The sequence below is a fragment of the Acomys minous genome (genome assembly GCF_964271855.1).
Source record: "Acomys minous genome assembly, chromosome: 3".
NCBI lineage: Eukaryota > Metazoa > Chordata > Mammalia > Rodentia > Muridae > Acomys > Acomys minous.
This window is the reverse complement of record NC_140485.1, coordinates 146207175-146233778: the sequence shown is the minus strand read 5'-3', so window position 1 is coordinate 146233778 and position 26604 is coordinate 146207175. Positions and strand designations below refer to the sequence as shown.

At 41.0% G+C, this 26604-nt stretch overlaps 1 protein-coding gene and 1 long non-coding RNA gene across 2 annotated transcripts in view; one reads left to right on the top strand and one right to left on the bottom strand.

Moving 5' to 3' along the window:
* The first annotated feature begins 4119 nt into the window (after nt 1-4119).
* On the top strand, nt 4120-13726 carry LOC311595259. The gene is made up of 3 exons (XR_014778381.1): nt 4120-4204; nt 8726-9005; nt 10582-13726. It is a non-coding gene; the product is annotated as an uncharacterized lncRNA (long non-coding RNA).
* A 41-nt stretch (nt 13727-13767) lies between these two features.
* Nucleotides 13768-26604, bottom strand: part of LIX1 (limb and CNS expressed 1) — a 54937-nt gene continuing 42100 nt past the window's right edge. The window contains exons 5-6 of the mRNA XM_084777809.1: nt 18780-18857; nt 13768-16680 (exon numbers count right to left, since the gene is read on the bottom strand). Of these exons, the coding sequence (XP_084633935.1) occupies nt 16393-16680; nt 18780-18857 (366 nt within the window). The 3' untranslated portion in view covers nt 13768-16392. The remainder of the gene's footprint in view (nt 16681-18779; nt 18858-26604) is intronic.

The following is a 26604-nucleotide window of genomic DNA, read 5'->3' as shown; positions in this document are numbered from 1 at the left end:
CCAAGATCAATTTTGGTTCTTTGAAGAAACTAAGGTCACAATATTCTTGTCTTGTTTTCTTGGAGTTTCCTTGCAAGCAAGCACTCAGAATTCTCCTCATGTGACTCCATTCTTGGACTGTGTTCCAACAATTCATATGACTTTGGGAAAATCACATAAGGCCATTGGCTTTAGTTTTTATTGTCTGTAGAACAGGCTTGGAAAAGTTACACATGACAGTTGTGATCATTAAAATGCAAATTATAATTGAAGTTATCAGCAGAGTCCACAGCTTCATGAATATTAGGAAGATAATATGGTCTCCCTAGGTGTGGCCGCATTCTTTCACTGCTTCCTTTCTCTTGTAAGCTTTAAAGGCATAACTCCTGGCCAGAGCAGCTGCTGCATAATTGTCTTGAGGATTTAAGGTTCTGTTAGTAGCTTTCACACTGGAAAAATCTTCCAGGACAGAAACAGCAGAATTTTACACCTTAAAGTTCTTGAGTGAATCAAAGTTTATAAGAGAAATTGGTCTGAAATTCTCTTTCTTTGTTGGGTTTTTGTAAGGTTTAGGTATCAAGGCGACTGCAGCTTCAGAGAATGAGTTTGGTAATTTTTATTTTTATTTTGTGGAGTAATTTGAAGAGTATTGTTATTAGCTCGTTTTTGAAGGTCTGGTAGAATTCTGTGCTGAAACCATTTGGCCCTGGATTTTTTTTTTTTTCTTTTTTGGTTAGAAAACTTTTGATGACTGCTTCTATTTCCTTAGGAGAAATAGAACTATTTAATTTGTTTACCTGATCTTGATTCAACTTTGGCAAGTGGAATCTATCAAGAAAATTATCCGTTTCATTTAGATTTTCAAATTTTGTGGTGTATAGGCTTTTGAAGTAAGACCTAATGATTCTTTGGATTTCTTCAGTGTCTGTTGTTTGCTCTTCCTTTTCATTTCTGATTTTGTTGATTTGGATAGTGTCTCTTGGCCTTTTAGTTAGTTTGGCTAAGGGTTTGTCTGTCTTGTTGGTTTTCTCAAAGAACCAGCTCTTATCTTCGTTGATTCTTTGAATTGTTCTCATTGTTTCTATTTTATTGATTTCAGCCCCAAGTTTGATTATTTCCAGACATCTACTCCTCTTGGGTATATCTGCTTCTTTTTTTCTAGGGCTTTAAGACACTCACCTATTAAAAACAAGGAAACCTTGAATTTTGCAGGCAAAAGGATGGAATTAGAAAAGATCATCCTGAGTGAAGTAACACAAACCCAGAAAGACACACATGGTATATACTCATAAGTGGATATTAGCCCAACATAGATGTCCTCTGAAAGACTCCATACAGCAGGGGATCAGAACAGATGTTGGTGCTAGACTCCAGGTGAAATGAGAGAGAGAGAAAGAGAGAGAGAGGGGGGGGGTATGGAAGAATGCGGGAATGGAAGGACCCAGAGGGTTCAGGACCCCTACAAGGAAACCATCAAGGCCTGTGGATCTGGACCCATGGGGTCTGCACCAACCAAGGACAATACATCTAGTAAACCTAGACCCCCTATTCAGATCTAGCCAATGAACAACTCATTCTCCACAGTTGTGGGAAGAGTGGGGCCTGCCTCTGTCATGAACTCTGGTACCCCCAATTTTATCACTTCCCCTTGGTGGGGAGGCCCACCTAGTGGCACACAGAGGGGAAAGGAAACAGACTATCCTGACAGGCTGTGGACTAGGGGAGGGAAAATAGGGAAGAAGAGGGAGGGAGGGAGGGAATGGGAAGATACACCTGAAGGGATAACATTCAGGATATAATCTGAATAAATTATCATTTTGAAAAATGTTTTGAGGGCTTGGAGAGATGTCTCAGAGGTTAAGAGCACTGTATGCTCTTCCAGAGGTCCTGAGTTCAATTCTGACAACCATGTGGTAGCTCACAACCATTTATAAAGAGATCTGAGCCATCTTCTGGTGTGCAGGCATACACGCAGGCAAATGTTGTATATGTAATAAATAAATCTTTTTTAAAACTTTGGAGTGCAGCTGTATGAAATAAATTGAAAAAAGACTGAAAAGAGACAACTATTGCTAATTGTCAGAGCAAGACTCAGCATGTCAATATGATTCTACCCACATTTAACATGTGTACAAGAAAGCTCATAGCAAGGCCCACTGGCCTTCATGTAGGCCAGAGCCATGACACTGATAGATACGGTTGAGAACAGTCTTGCTTTAAATACTATCTTCAGGCTAGTAATGTCTGTGTCACTTGGAAACTTGTAAATGCATGCATTTCATCAAGAACTACTGAATCAGAAACGGGACTTTAAAAGAATCCCCAGCTGACTCTTATGCTCATGAAAGTTTGAGAAATACTGAATTTGTCAGCGATGAGGAAAGGTTTACACTCAGATCAATCCAGCTTCACTTTACATTTTTGGACAAGCCATTTAATCTCTGACTGTATTCACACGCTATGAATTGAAGACATAGAAGTTTCTATACCACAGAGCCACGGAAGAACAAATACTCTGACAGTGATCAAACACTGGCACAGCACTTGGTGTACAGTAAGGGAAATGAGTGTCTGTGTTTTACAAACTCACATAACACAGAGTAGAAACAGAAATTACAGGCTCCAACCATTAACTCAGAAGCCTCTAACTTTGGTTCCCGCAGGTGAAGAACTTTGAAGAGAACCAATGACTCTGTGGCTTTGAGTGAAATGTGAAATGAAATCTTCCTGAATAGCTTGGAAAATGTCGGCAAACTTCCTACATACAAACTGCATGCCAAACGTACTCAGATTATTTCTTCCATCTTTCATAATCATAAACCTTAGTTTCTCTTCAAATTATTTCTTCTGTCTTTTATAATTATAAACCTTAGTTTCATTTCAAACAGTTTGCTAAGAAAAGCAAAGTGCTTCCCACTAAAACTGAGATGTCTGTTTTTAATAATTTTCATGACAGATGCCTAATAACTCTGAGGTTTAGATGCTTGTTATAATGACACATACAAGAATATCACCCGTGTTTACAATAGGAGTTGATAACACTCTAGGTTTACATCTCTGATTTGGCCTTAACCAACTGAACCAGTATAACAGTAGTTAACATGCCAATACACTAAAAATTAAGAATCCAGAGAAAGGCATTTTAAAATATGTACATTGTCTGCATGTGTTATATATCGCCTGACAATAGTGCCTCACTAAGTTGCCCTGGCTTGTTTCAATCACCTAGACTTAAGTGATGCCTCTGCGTCTTCCTCCTAAGCAACTGAGATTATGGCTTAGGCCATTGCACCTGGTAAAATTCAATTTGTAGAATCCAAATTTGCTACAGTTATCAAGTATTAGATTCATTGTATGACCATTATTTTGGGAAGAAGAACAAAAACATAAAAAGATATGCAAAATAGATTCTTAATATAATTAGGAAAGATTAAGAAAACTATGGGGAAAGATACTAAACATTTGTATAGCACATAATTAGAGCCTTATTTTCTTTTCAAGACAGGGTTTCTCTGTATAGCCTTGGTTGTCCTAGACTCGCTTTGTAGACCAGGATGGCCTTGTACTCACAGAGATCCTCCTGCCTCTGCCTCCCAAGTGCTGGGATTACAGACTTGCTCCACCATGGCCATCTTGAATTAATATTTTACAAACTTGAAATGTTAAGCTATAGATGATTATTTCATCGTAGACACTTTTAATACAGTTTTATCTTTCAATCTATGGTAACTGAAGTAAATTGTTTTCAGTTTGACTTAAATATATGCCTTTCAAATCATCTCCATCTTTGTACATATAATTCCTTGAAATAGCCAAGTGGGGGAACTCTTGTATAAATCCACACACATACCTTTATATAGATAAAAGTATGTAGCTGATCACAATTTAGATACAAAATGAGAGTTAAACAAATTCTCTTTTAAGATTTATTTTTTATTTTTGTTCATGTGTATATGTGTATGAATATTAAATGCAGCTGACCTTATAGGCCAGAAGAAGACATCAGATCCCCTGGAGCTGACATAGCATGCAGCTATGACCTAACAAATGTGGATGCTAGGAACCTATATCCGGTCCTGTGTGACATCAGCAAGTCCTCTCAACTCCAAGAGTTACATAAATTCCTAAACAGAGCCCATACTACTATTTGCCTTCTGTGCTACAAGATATTTGCCTAAGATAATGCAATATGCTTTTGAGAGGGAAATAAATTCCCTCTGCTGGTGTAAGTATAAGTATTTGGAATATAGTTAGACATTGTGTTGGTTGTGGACAATTAGAGTAATAGGCCCTCCTCTAGGGTCTGTGACCTCTACAGCTGTGGGTAGAAAGCAATGAATGGAGACTGTTACATTAACCAAAATGTAGAGAATAAGTGACTATGGGAGACTTGGCCTTACCCTAATGATCAACCTTTACACAGAAGAATCAGAGAAAGCCATGGAAGAGGGGATGGAAAGTTAAGAGTCAGATTATCAGGGCACCTCCTACTAAGCAGCATCCTCTAGATATAACAAGAAAGCTGCACCCATGAATGTCAAGGATGCAGTAGCCTAAACAAGGACCTGCTTGACGAAAATACCGTTTGGCATGCAAACATGGATGTGGAAATATCACAAGTTCCCACCCTAGATGAAGAGCTGCAGGCAATTGGTGGCCACTGAGGGTATCAAGAAGAGTTTTCTTCATGAACAAGGTTTGTGATAGGTTGTCCTATCCCAAGTGATCAGCCCTTAACATATATACCTACTAGTGACACAAAGTGGAGTCACTAGGTTATATACAAACATATGTGCAACATTAGTAAAGAAGTCATGGATTTGAGAAGGGGATACAGGAGAAGTTAGGGGAGAAGGGGAAGAAGTTCTTGAAATTATCAGAATAAAATAATAAAACAAAATAAAAGCCCAACTTCATCTGCCAGGAGGAAGAAAGAAAGACTCCTCACTAGAGAGGTTTTCTTGTACCAACTTTTGCTTGGCTCACTCTGCTAGGGCATCATAATTCTGAACTTTTCTTTTTAATTACTTAGCCAACCTCTTCTATATGCAGAAAGCAACTTTGTTTTATGTACTCAAAGTTTACTTAAAGCCTCAGACTATCAGAACTCACTTGTAACAGAGGAAATGAGAGATGGAGGCAGGAGTCTCACAGCTGCCGTTGCTCCTTGGTGCATTCCAAGTGAATTTTGTCAAGGAATCTATTGTGAGGGTGAAGGACCTGATTTGTTTAATAATACATCATTCGTCAGCCTCGCTGATGAAGTTAAGTGTGTAACCAGCACATGGGCCCCATGTGAGCCTTGCTCTTTCCATGTTGCTATTTGGGTTTTCAGGGTCCACCTTTTTCTTTGGGGGGGGGGACGGGAACAACCACGCACAAAGGCTGTTATGGACTGTGGGACATGTGTGTGATATTATTCCAAAGCACAGCATAATGGCTTAGTGAGAACCAAAGACGACAAGCAAACATATACAATGGCAAAGCCAAGTTGATTGGTGCTAGGAAAGAAGGCACAGACAGGAGAAATTGCTGGTATTATTTGAAAAGGGTGTTTAATGTTTGTGTTTTGAGTTTTCCTTCTGTTCCACAGAGCTCCAGTAGAGGCCACGTCTTCCTCTACAGGGAAGATCCACAGAGTACACACATCTTCCCTGTCCTTTGGTTGCCGCAAAACCTGGCTCATGGGTTGGGGATGTGAGGGAAACACAGTGGCTGGTGTCATATTTAAGGCAAACTTCAAACAGACAGAGAAGTACAATACATGTGTGCAAACTCTCCATTTGACAGAAATTGTGGAGATGGGGATGTGTTAAGGTATATTTTATATGGACACCTCCTATTAGGTAGTAAATCTCTGTCTTTATATAAAGTTGGTAATGCACCCCCCCCCCCGCCCTCATCTCTATGTATCTCTCAACATTGTTCATATTTTTTTCCTCCTCCTTTGGTTGAATGAAAATTCACTAGTGCAAATAGGAAACTAGAACAGCAAAGTTACATGATTTCCTAAATAGATTCTTCACCAGTCATAGGGTTGGTTTGGAAATTTAACATATTTGCTTTTTGTAACAAAGCATATTTTTTTTTTCTAGAAGAAACTTGCCTGTTAGAACAGCAATCACAACAATTCTGGGAATTAACATGGTGGCACTGGTGGACGTTGCACCACATATGTTACATCTATAATTAGGTCCTCTATGCAGAGTAGTCTGGTAATATATGCCCAGAATTTATTACATGTTAAGGATTAAAAATTTTTTAAACCATTTTATTAGTTTCACTTTAAATAAGCATTTACTAATATGATTCCAAAAAGTGATGAAGTCCATTTAGATGAAATATCTGTCATAAAAAGAACACTAAAAATATTTAATATAAGAGTTTGGATACTACTACTTGAAAAAACAAATCAGAGACAGTATTTGTACAGTATGGTGCCACTAAAGATACCAGACACTGGAAACAAAATTTCTCTGAAGAGAAAATAAACTTGCTTATGACGTACTATTCCAGACAAGTTTGGTAAACACGGTGACAAACAGAAAGGTGTACGTGAAATAGCATTAAGTGACTAAGATAGAGCACCAAATAATACGAACACAAACCAAGCTGTATAAATATGTAAACATGCTATAAAAAGTGAGATAAAGTAGTTTAAAGTTGATTAGACCTTCCCTCTTTCTAAATGTACTTTCGTAAAACTCTCTCGCCTAAAGAACGCCCACCTACGGTTTCGCCTTAGGAACGGGAGCGTCAGCGCTGCAGCAGAGTGGGGCTTAGTCATCATCCCTTGTTACCAGCTGCCGTCGGACACATCACAAGAACCGACTTACTGGGCAACAGGAGTCCTGTTTGTTGTCTACCACAACAACAAGAAATTTTGTTTTTTCTATTATCTGTTTTTGAGGTAAAAAATAAATTAATAATAGTAATAAAGACATTTCCCCATTCCATTAAAATAATGCATGATTTTAATATGTCATTAAATTTTTTTCATGACCAACGTATGGCAAAAACATAATTGGATATTAGTCAACAGCAAACCCTGAAGCTGCCACATTGTTTTAAGTTTGTATTGTCTTCAGCTTGATTTTTTTTATTTAATTAATTTATTCAGATTACATCTCAATTATTATCCTATCCCTTCTATCCTCCCATTCTTCCCTCCCACTTTCACCCCATTCCCCTCCCCTATGTCTGTGAACGAGGGGGACCTCCTCCCCCACTATATAGTCATAGGCTATCAAGTCTCATCTTGGTAGCCTGCTTATCCTTCCTCTGAGTGCCGCCAGGCCTCCCCACCAAGGGGAGGTAGTCAAATATGGGGCATCAGAGTTCATGTCCCTGTCAGTCCGCACTCTCCACTCAACTGTGGAGAATGTCCTGTTCATTGACTAGATCTGAGTAGGGGTTCAATGTTTACTGCATGTATTGTCCTTGGTGCAGTAGTTTTAGCAGATCCCCTGGGCCCGGATCTGCCTGTCACGATGTTCCTGTAGGTTTCTAGGACCCTCTAGATCCTTCTATTTCCCCATTCTCCTGTACTTCTCTCACCTAGAGTCCCAGTAGGATGTCCTCACAGCTATCCCAATCTCCTGACAATGTTTTCCCTTTGTGTGTGAATGGCAACTCACTGCCTTTCTTTGCCCAGGTTTATACCTCACAAAATGTTAGCCTCATGTTCCACAAAACTTATTATTTTCATTCATGTTTAATTTGTTTAAGGGATATATATATATTTCTAACTTGTTTTAAAAACTGCATGTTACAGACAAATACGTCCTAAGATAAATTTAACTTGAGATTTAAATGTGAGCCAATATGCAATTGCATATCTGTTTTTCCACATATAAAAGATAAAAAGAGATGGCTTAATGTGTAGAAGTTCTTGCCACGCAAGTTCGATTACTTAAGTCAGATCCCACAGCCCCTATAAAGGTGGGTAGGGAGAACTGACTCCATAAAGTTGTCCTGTGAATTCAACATGTGTTCTATGGCCCATGTGTGTCCACACTCACGCATCACATACACATACATACATATACATACATACATACATACACAAATAATGAAATGAATTTTAAAGATAAAAATGATACAGATAAAATCAGTTTTAAAATATATTTATCTAATACATGTAACAGACATAATTTCTGCATATAGCTACATAAAGATTATTAATAGGACTAGGGATGTGGCTAAAATGGGTAACATGCTTCCTGCACAAGCATGAGGCAGAGTTGGGGTTCTCAGCAGCTACATAAAAGCTGGGTGCATATAACGCAGGGCTGGTGCAGCAGCTAGACTCTCACTCTTACTCTCTAACAGTAGAGACAGAATCCTGAGAGCTGGCTGGCTAGGTGGATTAGTCCTGTGGTGAGCTCTGGGTTCATCCGGGAGACCTCGAGGGAGGAAGTGACCAGGGAAGACTCGAACCTCAGACCTCCACAGACATTCCCAGTGTTGACTAGAAACATGCAAACGCGCAAACATGCACACACGCACACACACACACAGAGACAAACTCATAACAAATTACTACTGAAACCATTTACTTTATGTTTTAAAACTCTACTATGTACTCAGGAAAGCAAGCTATACACTAACGATTAGTAGGCATGGTGCCTAGTCTCTACCCACGCTGGACAGCACAAGGAGAGATAGACTATGAACTACTTAACCTCCTGCTGAGCAACGTTTCAGTGTTTTCTATTATGAATAATAAAATTTAAATTGTGCCCAGGAAGAAGACCAGCATTCCATCATGGGAAACATTCAAGCTTAACAGGAGTTACAGAAGAAGAAATTTCACTTTGGGGGCTTATCACTTCCCGGATCAGATTGGCAACGAATAATTATAATCTATCTGCTCCTGGAAAAAGTGTGAGCTCTACTGAAATTGCTGTCTTTGTCCTTCAATTCTCAAATGCTCACGTTGACAAATTTATCCTCCAGAAAACTTCTACAGGAGCTGGAATCTTTCTTTTGTAACTTCTGTTGAGTTTGGTATTTCCTATAATGGAGTAAGTACTTCTTGCTTTCTTTTGGGGGGTCATAAAGCAGGTTCTCATCTGGGTCTAATTCCAGCGACTTTTCCCTCTTACACACTGGAGCTCCTCATGGTTTACACTTGGAAACTGGTCCCTGGGAAAGCCCTTTCTTTTCAACCTGGTGCAGGAATAGAGGCAGTTGTTAAGGTTTTTTTTTTTCCAGTTGTAGAAAATGACATTGTTTGGCACACATGCTGTGGTTCTAAGTTCTCCAATTTTGTAAAACTTAAACAGAAAAATACAAGTTAGCCATCTTTTCTTTCTGTTGGAATATAAGAATTGTTTTTTCTATCAAGGCACAGAAGCTGGCAGGATCTATATAAACTATATAATATATATATATTTCATAGTTATAAAAACAAATTAAGCAAAGAAAAGCTTTACACACTTTTCTAGCAAATCAGGTGGCTGTAAAATGATCCACACATGGCAGTACTGCTTCCAAATGATGGATAATAAGCCAAAACAACAGGAAGAGGAAGAAATGCAGGAGAGAGCAAGAAAATAAAACAGAGATTAGTTTTATTGGGAGTAAATGTTAACGAGAACATCTTTATTACTACAAAGTCAATTTGCTTTGATTAGTCCTACAGAACTTTAATTCTCAATATGACCGGAAAGTAATTTGAATCAAACAAATGGAAATGTATAATTAGACAACATGAAAAAGAAACGGAAGACTGAGTCCAGCGAAGAATTGTTTTCTCAGGCTTAAGGGAAAGTAAAAATGGCAAACTTAGAATTAAAGCTTTCTGTTTTGCAGTAAGTATTGTGAGGGAGAAAAAAAATTCTTTTCTGAAAAATTTTTAAATTAAACTCAAGAAATAAATTGAAGAGGAGTGACAGGAAAAAATCATATTTGTTATCATCACGACTGACAAAATGAAACTTGAAGAGGGGCTTGGCAGGTTGGGTAGTGGTGACAAGCTTGGGGAAGGAGAAGGGAAGAGGTTATGTAGAGAATAAAGATTGTTGGATTAGACTGTGAAGATAAAAAGTCTCTGAGAAATACAAACTACCTCAGAGGAGTCTGTCAAGAAGCTTGTCCATCTATGAAAAAGTGCCAGGTGTGGAGGCTCCTCTTCCATGGCTGATGAGATTTCTAGGGGTCAGGACAAGACAGTGGAGTTCTGTTATGGAAGGGCAATCTTTTTTAAAATAAGAGGATGTCAGAAGAAGCCCCTCTCTGCTTTGGGGGTGAGAGGGTGTAAGACCAGAGAGATTTTACATATTTAGTTCAGGGGCACAGCACTGTGCTTCCAGGTCTCATTTTCTGAGGCCAGAAATACAATTAACCTCTCACCCCATGGACTGACTCCCATCTTTTGCACAAACTTTCAGCCTAACTTACTATTTTAACACGCTATTTTCTAACTGGATATTTAGTTTCTGGCTTTGTTTTAGATCATTTATTTTAGGCCCTGTAAATGCTACTGTCAACATGTGTGACACTTGCACTGCCTGGGATGAAGTTGCACATGTGGCAAAACACGCCCATGGAGGCCTCTTTTCCACAGATTACGAACCAAGCCCCCTTGGCTTTTTACAGATAACTGGTAAACTGGGTGAAGAGATACTGTTCTTGACTAACACGGAGGAACGAAAAAAGATCTCAGACATGTTGCCAATAATGCACCAAAATAAAAGGCAAAGTTGAAGGAAAGTTGTCTTAATCAACTGAACTTCATCTTTAATAAATATCATCATTTATGATAAAAGAAACTATATTTTGGTATTTATGATCATTGAAATGTCCTCTCTTATTTTTTAAAAAATCTATTTGTACTAGTGGTCCAAGCATTTTAGCTAATAAACAAATAGAGATGGTAAATGACAGACAGATGATAGATAGATTGCTAGAGAGATGATAGACAGATGATAGATAGATAGATAGATAGATAGATAGATAGATAGATAGATAAATAGATGACAAGGAGATGATAATGGGTAGATTGATGGATTGATGAAATAGCCCAGATCATTTGACTGATTAACTGACAGGGTAAAACACCTTGTTCTTTTTAATTTCAGGTAAGTATAGTCTCAAATTGACTTTTCAGTTTCCTAGCAATTTGGAATTTCAGTAGATCATCTGTGTTTTCAAACTTTCTCTTTGGAAACCAGCTTTCATCAAATACTACTTATATATTTCCAGGTATCACCCACAAATCACTTCTGGAGCTAGTACAATGTCTGGGTAAACAAACACAGTAGACTGTCTAAGTCACAACTCACAGGTCAGCGAGGCATGCTTCTGATTTTTAAATAACTTACTCTCAAGTAGGCATGAACCATAGATCTGCGCTATTGAACTGTGCATTTTTGCTCCAACTGTTTGCACTTGTTGGGATAACTATTTCTCCTTTTACGTAGGAGCATTAGCAGCCACTGGTGATGAAAGCCAGTGTCCAGTAGAGGAAAATTTCTGACTCACTTGCACAGCATCAGTCTGTCAGTTCTGAAGACAGACAAAGTGTGACAACAGAGTAATATGAGTGATTAGGTTTCTGTGGGCAACAGAACTCGTGCATATAAGTGAGCATTGTCCCCCTGAGGGGTCCTTGGAGTGTCTGTGTTTTCCTATGTGCTCGGTCTGGAAGCACCTTTAGAGTCTCCTCTGCTGAGAATATTCTTTTGAGACTCTTTAATAGTGGCAGTTTGTCCTTGGAGGAAGGATTTGTTTTTTGGAAATGGTACAATGTACTCATAGTGTACATCTGTTGCTTTTGTCTACCCAGAAGCCTTTTTCTCAATCTCTGGTAGAAGGGGCTGCATTTCTTCTATTATTTTCTTCTGTTATTTTCTATGTTGTCTTCGAAGGTCTTTGAGGAGGAAACAGTTTTTAAATGTCTCGGGAAGTTGTTATTTCCCTTCTGGTAACTGAACTCACACTTTGCCCTCCTCCTTGTCAACTGTGTCTAAGTTGTTTAGATGTGCTTTCCTGGAGAGATAGACAAGAAACACGGGTCTGACCACAGACAGCTGGTGAACTGTTGATGGACTCAGAAGCAGACTTGTGACAAAAGTGCCAAGATGGTACTCGATTCCTGAGTTAGAACTGATTGGGGTGACTCCCACAGATGGCTACCATCTTGTTGCATCAGGAAAGAACCATTGTAAAAATGGACCCAGAACGTAAGAAAGCAGATCCTGAGACATGAGCAACAGTGAATTTGTGGGCACACATTTGTGGAAGAAAAAAAAAACATGTGATGAGAGCAGTCAAATCCTGGTGTTTTTGTTTTTGTTTTTGTTTTTCTGGTAGAAAGTGCCATTTTGTTTTGTTTTGTTTTGTTTTTAAAACATTAGTAGGGAAAAAAACATGGTTAACTGGGGTAAGCAAGGAGTGAAGGGGAGGAAAAAGAGACAACCAATCTGGAAATTAGAAATTACCCCAAGGAGGTGTTTTAGTGTGAGACCACAGCTGTTCCCTGTTCTACCTTGTGGATCTGGAGACCAAGTCAGGGCCTTGACCGTCTAGACAAGTGCTCCACCACTGCGCTAAACCATGACTGCTCATGTTAGGTCTCATGGACCAAATTTCAGGTACTCTATAGTAAGTAGTCTTGTCTGGGAAAATTGCAACCAAAGCTGATCGTGCTCTTAAACACCCCCCAAGCCCTCACACACCACCTCAGAGTTGAATTAATTTGCCTACAAATGAACTTATGGAACACAATTCATGCTGAAATTAGGACCTGTCTGTAAATTGCAATCTGGCATTTGCCACTGGGACCCAGCGTTCATTAGAAACCAACAGCTACCAACCAAAGTTCTGCTGGCTTTTCCACCACCTGCTTTGGTCTCAGACATAAACAAGACCAAGGGTTACTTAGAATGAAAGAAGTAAGTTTTACCATGAGCTAACAGAAGGAGGTTCATAATGGTTTGGTTCCTAGCAGGGTGCTAAAAAGTAATAACGAACATGGTGCCAACGTGCTCTTTGGAGAGAAAAAACACAGCTCTTTGATCTCTCTGCTACTTTCTAGTGTCCAGAAGGACCCTCCTCTGTCTGTCCACACCTAAGAGGCCAGCACTACACTGCCCAGTGAAGGATGGACTGAGTAATTTCAGGCTGGGGTGTCAAAGATTGGAGTGCGGTCAGAAGTGTGAAAGGAAGTGGAAAGTAACCTAGAACGTCCCAGAATTTTCTCAGTAGTTCTGAAATATTGTACAGGAACTTAAAAAAATAAAAAGAACAAGGATCTTGGCTGATTCTTGTGTAGATAGTTCACATATAATATATGAGAAAAGAGTCCACACATGCCCTGGGGCAGAATCTGGATCAGATGAGCTGTTTGGTTATGTTGAGAAACACCTAGGAGATTAGGTTAGTCTGTGATAGCATTTCCAGGGATGATTAGGCCATGCGAGCTCTGACCTAATTAATGGATTAATGCTTTGGTGGATTTATAATACGATGGTGTTGTTGGGAGTTCATAAGACATGTACACTGGTTGGAGTAGGTCACTGAACGTGTGTCCTTTGGGGTTGTATTTTGCCATGGTGTCTTCCTATATTCCTTTTTTCTGTTTCTTAGCTGTCATAGTGTAAACTACTCCACCCCACCCCACCCGTGTGTGTGTGTGTGTGTGTGTGTGTGTGTGTGTGTGGTGTGAATGTGTGTATGTGTATATGTATGTGTGTATATATGCATATGTGTGTATGTATGTGTGTGTATATGTGTGAATGTGTGTGTGTCTGTTGTGAATGTGTGTATGTGTCTATGTATGTGTGTATATGTGTGAATGTGTGTGTGTGTGTGTGTGTGTGTGTGTGTGTGCAAACTTTTCCTGTTTTAGTTCTGGTTTACATAGAAAACATGTCCAAGGAAAGAATCTATTCCTGTGTAGCCAAGATGGTTCCAGATCAAGTGGGCAGCAGCTCTACAGGTTAGACAGTAGATTTAAGTCAGTGACGACTACAGAAAGCAAGCTGTAGCGGTCAGCTTTGCTATGCATTAAAACTGTCTGAAGAAGTAGACACAATACTGATGCCTGGACCGTGCACCCAGGAAGTCTGGTTTCATCAGCTTCGTATCCATCTGACTACTTAAGATTTTTAAGTTCCTTGGGTATTTTACATGCATAAACAAAAACACTGGGTAAGAGAAAATGAGTTCTATTACACTAGAATGCTAGAAGAAGACAGCATCAATACTCTAGACTTTAAGGTTCAGGGTAGAAGAAAGCTGTACACACCACAAAAACAGTAGTTGACAATATTTGGACTAGCGTTTAGCCATGAGCATAGTCAAAGGTAAGGAAAACACTGATAGTCTGGCTTCTTTGGGGCTTTGGCTACAAAGAAAGGCACTGCGCAATAAAAATAAGAAGTCTAAAACATCTCCACTATAGTCAACTACAGCAATTATTTTGGCTGAAAACATTTTTCCTAAAGAAAAAGAAGAGTTATAAGCTTTTGGGTTTTTCTCGTTCATGTCCAGATTGAAGTGATCTGATTCCCAGTGAAGAACTTGTCTAAGGATCTGTTCTTTTCCTTTGCTAGAAACAGTTGATATTACAAGCAAAAGCACATGTGTACTGTAAACTTAGAAAAAAAATGGGTAGCCAAGTTCTGAATATCGAAGGAATAGGGATTTAAAAATAGGGTCTATGAGCCAGGTACTGTGGTACATGCCTATAATCCCAGCACTCTGGGTGGCAGAGGCAGGAAGATCTCTACAAATTCAAGGCCAGCCTGGTCTACATCGTGAGTCCAGGACAGCCAAGGCTACACATAGAAACTTTGTCTCAAAAAAAAAAAAAAAGAAAGAAAGAAAAAAAAAAGCAGGGTGGGGGGGAGGTTGTCTATGGCTTAGATCTAAGGTGTGACTTGTAAGACTATATGCTTTTAAAACTGTGACCTCCAAGCTAAGGGTCAATGATGCTCCAGGAATCCATAAACTTTAGAATGAGGTCCATATATTTTCAGACACGGTTATATTTTGCTATGAGCTGGTCTGTGGCCTCCGGCTTCTTACAAGGAGTTCGTAACGACAGCAGCTGGCTTCAGGGCTGCACATTCACTCTGGTCCCTTTCCACGGTGTGGAACTGAGAGCAAGACAGAGGAGCTGTTGGTTTTCCCCCTCACCTGTGCTTCTCTGAGCCAGGGTTACAGAAGTGTGTGATGCTCTGTGCATACAACCTCTTGGCTGAGGTGGGACCAGCCATGGCTATGGTCTTTGTCACTTTCTCTGAAGCTTCTGGGAATATTCCAAGAAAAAGAGCAGTGCCCATAATTATCACTTCACAGAATTTGCATAGTGTCATAATTACAAGACAGAAGATGAGTTTGATGCTGTTCTTGTGTCTACACATCCATTCTTCTACGGTGAACGCTGCCAGAGGCTGCAAATACAGTAGATGTGCTGCATATAAAGGCAACAGTCAACATGGGGAAATGTGCTGGATTTGAAATGACAAGGATTTTATGAAAAAAATTAAGTTGGAATTTCTTTCATTTAAAAATTTATTCAACAAACCAAAAAAAAAAAAATCCTAATTCCTTTTCAGGATTACAAAAAATCTAAAGTTTTCTTCTAGATGACATTTAGCCTCATTATGGGAAGTGATGTGATTTTTGTAAAATAACATTTTAAAATGAAATCTGTTTGATATTATACACTATTACCATTTTTAGGATATTGGAATAGGGCAGCTGCATAGCTTAATTTCCTCTTGTCTGAGAAATATGATATGTAATGATTTTTTTGTAATTAAAGTTAATTTCAAAATATATGATTTGAATACAGTAATTTTCAGGAGGGTTCAAGAACATGCTGACTCGTACCTTTTTTAAAACCTGTACTATTTATTTAACCTTAAGTATTTAAAAAATTGTCATCAGCCAGGTGATGGGGGCAAGTGTCTTTAATCCCAGCACTCAGAAGGCAGAGACAGGCAGATCACAAAGTTCAAGGCCAGCCTGGTTTACAGACAAATTCCATAACAGCCAGGGTTACACAGAGGAACCCTCTCATTAAAATAAAAAGTATTAACATGCTATTTTCCTTAGTCCTAGCTGTCGTTTTCCTGGACGCTGCTGCTGTTGTACTGGCCCATTGTGTGAAGCAATAAAATTTAGCAAGGCACATGTCATCTAGGTTTTAGATTGGCTCAACCCTGAATAATACTTTTTAAGCAGTTTTGTTGTCATTCTTTCATTCTGAAGTAGACCCGCTAAGGACATAGTTGAAAAGATACATGAAGTGGGAAGTTGGAGTCAGGACCAGTCAATCCTACCCTCCCATACTGTGAGCAGCCTTGGAGTAGTGACTATCATGCTAAAATCTCTAACAACCTCTTCCAAGGAGATTCCTGATGGGACAGTCCTCAGCTAACCTGATGACTGACCTCGCTAATGATAGCCACACAGAGCAGTGAGGCTCAGCTGGTCATCACCAGGCGAGGACGGCTCAGGGTCACTATAGATCTGAGTCAGAGCCAAGCTCAGGATTTCTTTTTTTTCCTTGTAAAATCGTAGTTCTTGCCCTGCCTTCCTGGCCTCCTCCAGCTGCCCCAGGGCTTCACGTAGCTCTTGAGAGAGAATTCCCGGTGATTCGCGCTCCTTCATGATCCAGTCCAGGGCCATGTGGCTGCGCATCTTCTCATCTAAGGAATATTGGGAATAGTAGGAGATGACTTCCTAGAACCAAGAAACAAAGGTTCAGAGCGTCAATAAAGGGGAACATAGGTGTGTGTGAGCAAGGCCTCCCACGCCTCCCCAGCCACATGGTCTTCAAACAACTCTACATTTTGAAATCTGAAACCTAGTCGCACATATTTCTGAAAAAGAAATGATGGACTAATCTGATTCTGCAAATCATGTCACTCCAGGCTGAGTCAAAACATAACACGAGGAATGACAACAATGTTCACAAAATAAGGCTCTGGAAAACACAGGCCTGCCCTTGAAAATATATTCCTGTAACAACTGCTATAAATATGGCTTAATTCCTCCCTGGACTCTTGGTCCTAGGACCATTGTCTTTGACCAGACAAAAAGAGAGAAGGAACTACACTCACCAGCTGAGGTAGAATGAGGTTTGGATGCACCTAGTACAGGAATGAGGATGCATTCAACCAACGGGACTTTAGAATAAGATGTTGAAGCCCAGCACTCTACTCCTAGCTTCTGTGCTTTGTTGTTGGAATGTAATCCATGAATGTGGTCTTGTGAGGAAAATGTTGATTGCATGTGAGAAAACCCCGAAGGAAAAAAAAAGACAAGAAGGGTCTTGTGACCTCAGGTTCTTAAAAAAACACAAAAATCATTCTTAGAATGTGTTATCGTATTCCTTCTAGGTATAATGGATAGGAGTGAGTTTGCTTCGTATTATTCATTACAAGTGGCTCTTATGGAAAAATATGTTTTTGAAATGTGTGGCCTGTCTGCCATGTGCGGCTTGCCCCTGTGACTGTATACATTACTCACGTGACTCTTCTCAGCCCTCAGAGTGGAAATTATCTGATGCTCTGAATAAAGTGGATATTTTAAGTGACTTTAGTTTACCTCATTTATTGGCTCCATTCTCCCTGGTCTCACTGCCTTTAGACCGGTAAACATTTTATTAGTGTAAGGAAGGCAAATACACAAGTGGCTCACAATAAGCACAGAAAAAAAAAACCTTCAAAAACGTGTTGTGAAATGGGCAATTATCATTATTCCTATTACAATGACACTTTTATGATACACAATTTCTTGCTTTTGTAAACAATTAAAAATTAACCACTCCTTTCAATTTTTCTGTGAAAAAAATATCAATCCATCATGCTGTCATATATACGTTTGATCATGGAGAATGGATGCATTGCTTATTTTTATTTTAAAGAACATATGGTATTTATTTATGACCTTAACAAATTAAAAACAATCATGGAAAAGTGTTTATAACCAACCCAACATATTTCAAAGGACTTTCATAAAATCAAAGGGAAGGAAAAAATAGCCAAAGTCATTGTCAGCTACTCATTTCTCTTCCATTTTTGACATTTTGAGAGCCAGACTTTCTAAGTGAAGAACAACTAAAAACTACTGGGGCTGCAGTGCCTCTGCCCTCATCTTGCTGACTATTAGAGGCTTCATTCATATAAATTCTTATTAGGAAATTCTCAAAAATTAACTATTGTCTTTGAAGTTCTAAGGGTGGATGGGGAAAGGCTACATCTCAGAGGACAATGGGGGGGGGGGGAGCACTAAACACACGCGGACAAAGTTTACATTTGATGTAAAAGGAGGGAGGGAAGAAACACTGAGACCTTGCCTGTGGAAAACAAAGAGGAAACTCCTAAATAAAAAAACTAAAGTGACTAAACTCCAGCATGTCCAACTTCATGATCCATTCTTCTGCTTTTGAGGAACTTTTTGCGGCTGAGAAATAACTTTTGCTGTAACAATTCTGCTTGTATTAATAAGGAGGTTTTGGAAGTAGCTCATCCTCTTTGCTGGCGAGTACAAGGGTGCGCAGAGCCGGGTGCACAAGGTAAGTCAGTACCTCGCAGAGAGTCCAACACTGTCTTAGTGGTTGTTTAGCTCTGCATTCAGTATAATGGGCGTTCAGATCAACTCTATTATGCAAAGTCAACATTCCTAGTGTGTGGCGGTCTCCTGACGATCTTCCTTCACCTGCCTCTGCTCTTACTCAACAGGTAAATATAAATTTAACACAAAGAAATGCATCAAAGTTCGGTAAGCTCCTGGCCCCGCCCTCCTCACCCTAACCTGTTTCAGCTGGAGAGTCTCACCTGTCGAGAGCACTTCGTTTCACGGAGCGCTTTCAGGCTTCCATTCCAGTGCAGTAGTTGGAAAACGGTCATCAGTTCCTACAAAAACCAAACATCTGTCAGTCACCTTTTGTTGTTGTTGTTGTTGGGTTTTTTTTTTTTCAAGACAGGGTTTCTCTGTGTAGCTTTGGCTGTCCTGGACTAACTTTGTAGACCAGGCTGGCCTCCAACTCAGTGATCCGCCTGCCTCTGCCTCTGGAGTGCTGGGATTAAAGGCGAGCGCCACCTGCTGTCATTCATCTTAAAGCGGAAGTGCGTGTCAGTAAGAGCTGAGCAGATCTAAGCCTGACCCCTAAAGAAATAAAGGAAACAAGGCATACGATATTGTCAGAAACTTTGGCACTTTCCAAAGAATAGAACTCTGAGGTTCCAGAAGTAGACTCTTCCTTGTCCTGCTTTGGGAGGGGAGTTGGGGGGCGGGGTTGGAGGGAGGGGAAGGGAAGGAGTGTTGGAGGGAGGGAGGGGAGGGAAGAGAGACAGCTGAGAGGGGAGAAAGAATTTTAGCCAGCACAGAAAGAGAAGTACCTCTACTCTAAGAATGTCTTAAGAACTGGGCCTGGTGGCGCTCGCCTGTTATCCCAGCACTCGGGGAGGCAGAGGCAGGTGGATCGCTTTGAGTTCGAGGCCAGCCTGGTCTGCAAAGAGTACAGCGAAGGCTACACAGAGAAAACCTGTCTCGAAAAACCCAAAACTAAAAAACCAGCCAAAAAAAGTATGCCTTAAAATATGAACAGGGTGGTTGTATTCGCCTCAAAGCAAATGAAGGGTTCTGCGTTCCGTGTTTTCAGCCCCCGGTAAGCATAGCACTGACGTGTCAGCTCTGTTCCCACTTCCCTGCCTGATGTCAAGGTGAGCAGAGGACCAGCAGGCTGAACACTTCTTTTTTCCTAATGTGGTCACAGCTAACAGTTTTCCACTGAAATCATCTGTGTTTCATTTATTCAGAGATTTTGTTTTGGTTCTTGCTTTTGTTGTTTTGTTTTGTTTTGTTTTGCTAGACATCAATTGTGGAGTAATACCATAAACCAGTGCTTACTTCTGTTTGCTCAAAAACATGTTCTTGTTCTGAAAGGTACACAAAGATCTTTAACATGCTGTAGGCATGTTAAAATTATCTGGAGCACAGCCGGGCAGTGGTGGCACACATCTTTAATCCCAGCATTCAGGAGGCAGAGGCAGAGGCAGGCGGATCTCTGCGAGTTCGAGGCCAGCCTGGTATACAAAGGGAATCCAGGACAGCCAAGTAACCCTGTCTTGAAAAAACAAAAAAACAAAACAAAACAAAAATTAGCCTAAATGAAGGGTTAGCGGAGGAGTGGCAGCGCTGCTCTTACACTAAGGTTGCCATTGTGGGTCTGTGCCACTGCTTTTCACCCTGAGATCCCATCTGTCCCATACAATGAGTGCCCCAGGAGGCACTGAGCTGGAAGTAAAAGCAAAACCATTTGTTTCCATCAATTGAATATAAACCAAATATAAGCCAAATTTCTCCTTCCATGCCAAACAAAGAGTCCACTGTCCAGCATCCCAAGTCAAATGCCCAGAGACTTGCCCCATTACAGCCCCCTGCTCCTTGGCCCCGTGCAATTTCACTCCAGCACATCACTGCACTGATATGAAAAAGTTGGAGAACTTCAACAGACTAAATCTTGCCTAATAGGGCTCTTGTCGCTGTGCCTGTCAACCCATTCTTCAAAGTATCCCCAGCTGCTCAGGAGAGTAAACTTCTGCTTCTCTCTCCAGTGTTCCCTTCAAGCCCACACATGCAGTACTTTGAGGTCACAAAAATGAATATGAATTCTCTATGCTCCATGTTGTAATAGAAGGCCAATATTTGAAGTTTGATTTCACATAAAAATCTACCTGAGTTTTGCACTCTGTGTGTGTACCTGAACATGAATAAGCCTAGTAGCCAGAGGCTGACAGTGGGTGGCCACCTCAATTGCTCACCACCTTATTTTTTGAGACAGAGTCTCACTGAACTTGGAGCTCACTGACTCGGTTGGACTGCCCAGCAAGCCCTAGGCATCTTCCTGTCTTCATCTTCCTAATACCTGGCTTCTTGTGTCGATGCTGAGGGTAGAGTTAAAGTGTGCAATGTCTGTGTGCAAGCATTTTAGCCTTGGTTAGTCCTACTGCCCTATATTTATTTATTTTTAATGAAGAAAAAAGTCACTCTGTTTCTTCAGTTGAGCCCTCACAAAACCCAAATCTGCAGGTTTTATATTTAATTTTTTTCAGTTCTGGGGATCAAACTCAGCACTTTGCACTTGCTTGGCAAGCCCCCTACCACTGATCTATACTCACAGTCAATGTGTAAATTGGCCACCAAAAGAGACAGGCTGGACATGTGTTTCTCGGTTTATTCCCTTTACAATCTGGTTCCAGCCCCTTCCGTCTTCCCTGCCAGTCCCACCCTCATGCTCTCTCCGCTATTTCTCCTTCTCTCCTTCATCTCAGAGAAGGATAAGCCCTCCCCCTCGGGGCACCCACCCACTCTGACATCTCAAGTCACAGAAGGAACGCAGATCAAAGTGGCTCTGAGATTCCATCTTATAGCCATCAGAAAGGAACAAAAATTCAGGTGACAGCACACGCTGACAAGGATGTGCAACAGGGGAACACTCCTCCATTGCTGGTGGGACTGCAGACTTGCATAACCACTGTGGAAATCAGTTTGGAGGTTTCTCAGAAAACTGGAAATAGATCTACCTCAAGACACAGCTATACCACTCCTGGGCATATACCCCAAAGCTGCTACACCATACAACAAAGATTTGCTCAACTATTTCATAGCAGCTTTATTCATAATAGCCAGAATCTGGAAACAGCCTAGCTGTCCCTCTACCAAAGAACAGATAAAGAAACTGTGGTACATTTACACAATGGAATACCATTCAGCTGTTAAAAACAAGGACATCATGAAAATTTCAGGCAAATGATGAAACTAAAACAATCCATACTTAGTGAGGTAACCCAGACCCAGAAAGACAGGCATGGTATGTATTCATCTATAACTGGATATTAGCCATAAAATACAGGATAACCATGCTACCATCCGCAGACCCAAAGAAACCAAGGAGGACCCAAGGGAGGATGCTGGAATCTTACCCAGAAGAGGACTTAAAATAGACATCGGAAGCAGACAGAGGGAGAGGAGGTGAGGAGGGTAACAGGGGTGGGAATCAGGTTTGGGGGGTGAGGGGAGGATGAGGCGGACTGAGAGAGAGAATGGAAATCAGTGGGGGTGGGGAGACTCCAGGGAGTCTATAGAGGTGACCCCAGCTGAGACTTCTAGCATTGGGGGTTAAGGAGTCTGACTGAAGTCAAGGGTCCAAAAATCACTGAAGGGAGACCCCAAATTCAAACAGTATATTAAAAACAAACAGCATTTACTCTCTGGAAACATCCTGCATTCGGGGATCACCATCCGTACAAAATTGCAAGAACTCCTCCAAGGGAGAGCTCCGCAGGCTCTTTTAAAGGCTTCTGAGGAATTCTGTCTGTGCTATGTGACTCTCACTGAGAAGGGGTGGGTGCCTGTGGAGGCAGGCTGGTGCTCATGGAGGCTACATGACTCTAGCCGCGTCCTTTTATCAATGTCTGGTTCTCACATTCCTGCCTCGAGTGTTGTTCCATCTCAAATCCTTGAGTGGGGCTTAAGGGCTGATGATATTGGCATTTTAACACCACAAGTTGAACAGTAGAGTTCCGATCCGGCTCATGCTGGCCCTTCAAAAGGAGAGAGAGAAGCTAGCTCCTTAGGGTGAGGTATGTAAGGCAAGATTCAAACTGGGTGGAGTGATTCATGAATGTTCTGGATCTCTTAAAAATTGGCATTTTGTGCCAGGCACTGTAGCACACACATTCAACTCCAGTACTGGGGCACCAGGGTCTGATCTTTGGGGGTTCAAGTCAAGCCTGGGCTACCTACTGAGTGAAACCTTGTCTCAAAAAGGAAGTTTTGTTGTTGTTTTTAGGGTGCCTTTTGCGTTCATTTTGACCTTAATATATATTGTAGTATAATACTATCTATTGCAATCACTGAGCTTTTTAAAGCATCTTTCACTTTGCGCCAATTTTTGTCTTTTTTTTTTTTCAATCTCTCCTTGTCTGGGCCTTTCAGATCTGTCTCAGCATCAAGCCTGGCTTCTTATTTGTGAGCTCTACTTAGCCCGGAGGCACTGCCCTTCGTTGAATACTCAGTTTAATTGTTTTTGAGCAAAGGCCCTTGCATTTTTATTTTGCTCTGGGTCCTACCAATTACATAACTGGTCTTGACCAGCGAAGTAAATTGTAAACTGAATGGTGAATAAAGCCTGTGTTTTCTTTGCAGAGAAAATTGCAGCTGCCGCTCTCCATCCGCAGCCCACAGCTCCCTGTTGTACTTTGTCATTCACTTCCTTTAATCCTGCAACAACTGGCCTCTGTCCTGGAAACCGCCTGCCCGGCTTCACCTACGGGAGACAATGGCCTTTCAGCCACTTTGGGTGGGAGAAAAGGCTCACGGCCTCTTCTGGAAGTTTGGGAGACTGGCTTGGTTCTGTGATTCATCAGAAATAAGAAAAACAAACACTGTAAATGGAGAACTTGGAAAACAGGTGGGCACTGTCTCCCCACCCAAGAGAATGAGTTTAAGAGGAAATTTGTTTATGGGACGAGGCTTTAAAAGGCGACCTGGAGAATTTAGCACAGATGTAAATAAACAACTCTTCCTTGCCTTGCATTAGTCTTCAGAATAAATATATTAACCAGCTTCAGTCAAATTCTGCCTAGAATCTGACCTTGACAAGACCCAGCGCCCGCTGGTTGCTGCTCCTGTCCCTCCTGCTAACAGCAGGCAGTTTTCTCTCCTGCGAGGAGCCTACCTCACAACAGGCAGCGCCTTCCCTCCCACGTAGTGAAGGGTAGCAGAAGCCTACTGCGACTCCTCAGCCCAGCAGGACCGACCCTGAAAACCCGAGGGCAGGCAGGAGACACCAGCCTTGTTTTCCTACGCTGTAGTCGTCCATTTCCTAGACCCAAACACTCGTCTGTTAACAGCCCCCAACTCTGAGAGGGGGCACTGGTTTGTGCCTGCATAAATAGTCCGAGTCTGTATCCATTTCCCTTTTATGTGTAGACACAAACGGATACATCTGCCTGGACCCCATGGAAGGGAACGCGCTAGGCCCCAGCAAGCAGGAAGAAGGAAGTGCATGCCTCCCTGGGTCCTCCCTCCTGGCGGGAGGATTTGGGTTTTTCCCTTTGTCCTTATCCTGCCCCCAGCTTTCTTTATGAAGCATTTCCAGAGTGTGATTTAAGCGATTATTTATCAATTAACTACCTTATTACGGACCACACAGAAAGCAGGCCAGCAAGGCCAGCAGACCATAGAACATTTTCCCCTACAGAGGTGGCAGTATTTATTCTATAACTTGAAAAAAAAAAAGTTCCTTGATGGCTCTGAGGGTAAGAGCCCTGTCCGTTCTTCCAAAGGTCCCGAGTTCAATTCCCAGCAACCACATGGTGGCTCATAACCATCTATAATAAGACCTGGTGCCTTCTTCTGGCATGCAGACATACATGCAGACAAAACACTGTATGCTTAATAAATAAATAAATAAATTCCGGGCGGTGGTGGCACACGCCTTTAATCCCAGCACTCAGGAGGTAGAAGCAGGCAGATCTCTGTGAGCTTGAGGCCAGCTTGGTCTACAAAGTGAGCTCAGGACAGCCAAGGCTACACAGAAAAACCCTGTCTCTGTTTGATTTATAAATTTCCAGGTCTTTGGCTCTACAAAATGGCACTGTTCTTTTTATTTAGAAGAGCTTTGGAATGCACAAGCTCAGGTGTAAGGTGATAAGCTCCTACACATAGCTCTGTATGATTTTAATTAAATCCATGTTTTTTCTCTCTTCTGCCATTCTCTTTCCTGTTATTTTCTATGTTTGGTGTTAGATTGTTGGGGAGCATTATGGGCCCTTTACAGCCCCCCCTTTTATTGTCAGGGGGCATGAAGCATTTGAGGGAGCTACTTAACTTCTCCTGAAGCTTATGAGACATAAAGGTCTCATCAAATAGCTGCTGGCACTTCATGAAACACAACCTTTCAGAGTCATCCGTGACATTCACGAAGTGCGTACCACATGCCAGGGTCGTCCAGACTCTTCTCGTTAGGTCCTGTCAAGCCTTCACACTGGCATTGTAAGGCAGTAGTGGTGTTTCCTCAGGTTTACACACAAGTGAAGAAACAGACTTAGAGGTAAGGAACAGGGTAAGACTAAAACCAGCCAGTCCGTCGTACATGTCCTTGTCCACCCAGAGAAAAGTTGGTGGCTTTGGGCCTCAGCTGACTAAGTTTTACCGTGATAAACATTTCTGTCCATAAAAGTTTGTAGGTCTGATTATTTCTTGAAATCAAGCCTAAGAAAATAGACATACTGGGTAGGGCTATGCTATTATATACTAATTTTTGCTGATACTCTGTATTTTTGGATATTTGAGTTCACTCACGTTTAGCTGGTCAGAGGGGCATATATTTTCCTGCCAAATATCTACTGAATTTTCATCTCCTCAGACAAGTATATGAGAGTCAGAGGTATGAGGAAGGAGAGAGATTGCCTTGTATAGCCTGAAGCTGGGGTTCAGTTACTTGCTAAGTGAAGATAAACTTCCTTGGATTATAATATGCTGATAACAACAACTACTTTATATGGCTGTTGTAAAGGTTAAATTATAGTAATAACTGTCAAATGCTCAATATTATGCCCCCCAAAAGTATCAAATAGGAATCAGATACTAATACTGTTGTTATTAATGTAATTTTTCATTTTACAAATACAGATATAATAAAGTAATTGCAATTAGAATATATCATTAAGCCAAAAATATATATAGTATAGCTAACCCAGTGAATCTCACAGCCTAGAAGAGTGTACTTACAACATGTTCAAAATACATACATTGGCTTGCAGTTCGGCAAAAATGTATAAAAAGAATTAAATATCTTCTGTGACTTACTGAGTAATATACTAAAGAGACAAGGAGTGACAATGTTTTTATGGCAATATAAAAGTGGGAAATCATAAACTGAGGACTGTGTGTGATAAGTAACAGGGTTCTCCGGCTGTTACTGCTCATCAGACGTGGATGACATGTTAGTGATGTGGGTGAAATATCACAACTGAAGTAGTGCTTTCAAAGGTACTCCCATGGAAACTCTTATCTGCGACTTCTGGAAATTAGAAAGAGCTCACCGCAAGCAATATTTTTAACAATCTGACTTTGTTTAAAGGAGATCTTAGTCTTGAAGAGCCGATGAAGTGCTACTGGGTTGTAAAACAGGCATTACTCGCCTGTTTCTAAGAGATGTAAAGGAACAGACGCCCTGTGTAGGTCTGTGTGGCTTATAAATGGATGCATCTTTTCTCTTGTGTGATTCTCTTTTCCCTTGTCACTGTCTTCTATGTTTTGGGTTAGTTTTGTTTTGAAAAAAAAAATAGACTCTTTATATTTCCCCTTTTTTGTTGTAAGACGGAGGCTCTGAGGTTTTGAGGCAGGGAGCTCCGTGAATGCAGGGTACCATGGCTGCACACGGTTGTACATGTTGATTTGGGTCAGTGAATGTGGAAAAATGCAGTCACCATGCTGGATTCTAAAAGGGTAAAATAATTTAAGCAGATTGTTGAAGTAGAAGACATTAGCACTAATGCTAAGAGTTGCGTGTCTTGGGGCTGGAGAAATGGCTCAGTAGCTGAGCGTGTGTCCTGTAACTCCAGTTCCTGGGAGAGCTGGTGCTCAGCC